We start from the raw sequence: 1856 nt of genomic DNA, 5'->3' as shown, positions 1-1856 counted from the left end.
GGAACACGATGAGGCTTTCGTGTTTAACGGGCAGGGCAGAGTGAAAACGTTGAGCTGATGGTTCCTTGCCTGATCTGCCATTGCCAAAGGCTGACCCAGGGAACTTGCCTTTGCAGCTGAGCTGCAAAGAAAAAAAGCCTGTTAAACACCAAGTTTTAAACAGCACCCAAATCTCCAAAAGCAATGGAAAGTTGCTAGGGTAGTCCTTGCTTTTTTCAGCTGCTATCTCATGGAGAAAAAATAGAAATAATGTAATATCATCAAACATTTGCTCAGCTATTTAATCTTTGAATGTTTGCTCTTTCTTGCAGTCACCTTCGACCATTTTGAAATTTTGCGAGCTATTGGGAAGGGCAGCTTTGGAAAAGTAAGTATTTTGTGAACTAATCACCATTTGGACAGCTGCAAACGTAAATGGTTGAGAAATGGGCGAATTAGAGGCTCACATGAGAGTAAAGAAATAAATCCCTGCACTGTCAATGAGCTTTGACCTGAGCTTCAACTCCCGGTAATCAAGAAGGAATCAGAGCCTGATTCCTCATCCGTTGTGTAGCCACAAATTATGTTACAGGAGACTAAAATGAGAAACTGATAAATCAAATGAGCTGAAATTCATTATGTTTCTGGATAAGCATTTTCTAAGATTTCCCAGCAAATCAACACTGAACATCATGATGCATCTTTGATAAAGAACTACAATCAACATGAAAGGCCTGGCAATTTTTTGAAGAGGATACTTCTCTGTGAAACACAGTGTCTGTTATTAAGCATCAGGTTACAGTCATACGTTTTATTTTTATGTTGTTATGGAGTTCCCTGCTTGTATATGCTGACAGAATTCTAGAAGGTCATTCACCCCTTCACATAAGTGCACACTCATGCCAGAAATGAGGTGTGCCTTAGGTGCAGAGGGCAACAAAAATCTCTAGACAAAGCTATTTATTTGGTGGTGAAACAAAAAAGATTGACTGAAACTTTGGGAATTCATCCTAAACTCAAACTGTTGTGAAAACAAATCTGAAAAAACAGTCTGTTTTGTTTTGTCTCTTACAGACCCAGAGTCTTTCACTGAAGCAATGTTTGTTTCTGTATTTGATTAAATATAACTATAAGAAAGGTTAAAATTCAAACCCCAATACCCCTCAAACAAAGCCCAAGGTTCACTGTGAGCTGAATGAAACCTAGGAAGAAGCGGGGGGATCAGGTGCTGCTCCCCAGTTTCTGCCCTGTGGTTCTGTGGTGGAAAGGACTTTTCCAAACAGTACCTGATGTGAGAGGCAGGGACACAACCAAGGTTAGTTAATGCTATTAAATAAAATGTTGACTCCTGTGCAATTCCCTATTTATATCCCTGTCTTTGTGGTGATAAATTCCTTCCCCTCGGCAAAATTTCTTCTTTCACTGAAACCTGGGTGATTTTCTGGCGATGTCTGGTGTTGCAACGTCAGTGCATGGAGCTGTGACTTGGCAGCGTGGACTTTGCTAAAGCCACTGGAGAATGCTTGCGTGACTGTGTTTTACCTGCCTAAATTTGCTGACAAATCACTTCTGATTTATCCCTTGATTTGCTCACTTAGGTCTGCGTTGTGCAAAAGAACGACACCAAGAAGATGTATGCCATGAAATACATGAATAAACAGAAGTGCGTGGAGCGTAATGAAGTGAGGAATGTTTTCAAGGAGCTGCAGATCATGCAGGGCCTGGAACACCCCTTCTTAGTTAATTTATGGTAAGATACTGCTCCTTTGCTTACCGGCTGACTCAGCGTTGTCAGGTAGAGACACCTCTGAGACCAGCCTTGCCCACTTTTCTGCCGCGAGCCACGTTCGGGAGCGGCTGGGGGGGGCGCGCGGTCA

The 1856-nt window shown here is 42.2% G+C and overlaps 1 protein-coding gene across 1 annotated transcript in view; it reads left to right on the top strand.

The window, feature by feature from the left end:
• Positions 1–1856, top strand: part of STK32A (serine/threonine kinase 32A) — a gene marked incomplete at its 3' end in the record, with an annotated part of 12341 nt that overhangs the window by 7608 nt on the left and 2877 nt on the right. The window contains exons 2-3 of the mRNA XM_010281712.1: positions 312–367; positions 1578–1729. Of these exons, the coding sequence (XP_010280014.1) occupies positions 312–367; positions 1578–1729 (208 nt within the window). The remainder of the gene's footprint in view (positions 1–311; positions 368–1577; positions 1730–1856) is intronic.

Source organism: Phaethon lepturus, unplaced genomic scaffold (genome assembly GCF_000687285.1).
Source record: "Phaethon lepturus isolate BGI_N335 unplaced genomic scaffold, ASM68728v1 scaffold46262, whole genome shotgun sequence".
Taxonomy (NCBI): domain Eukaryota; kingdom Metazoa; phylum Chordata; class Aves; order Phaethontiformes; family Phaethontidae; genus Phaethon; species Phaethon lepturus.
Note: the sequence above shows the minus strand (reverse complement) of the source record. Positions and strands in the feature narration are given on the sequence as shown.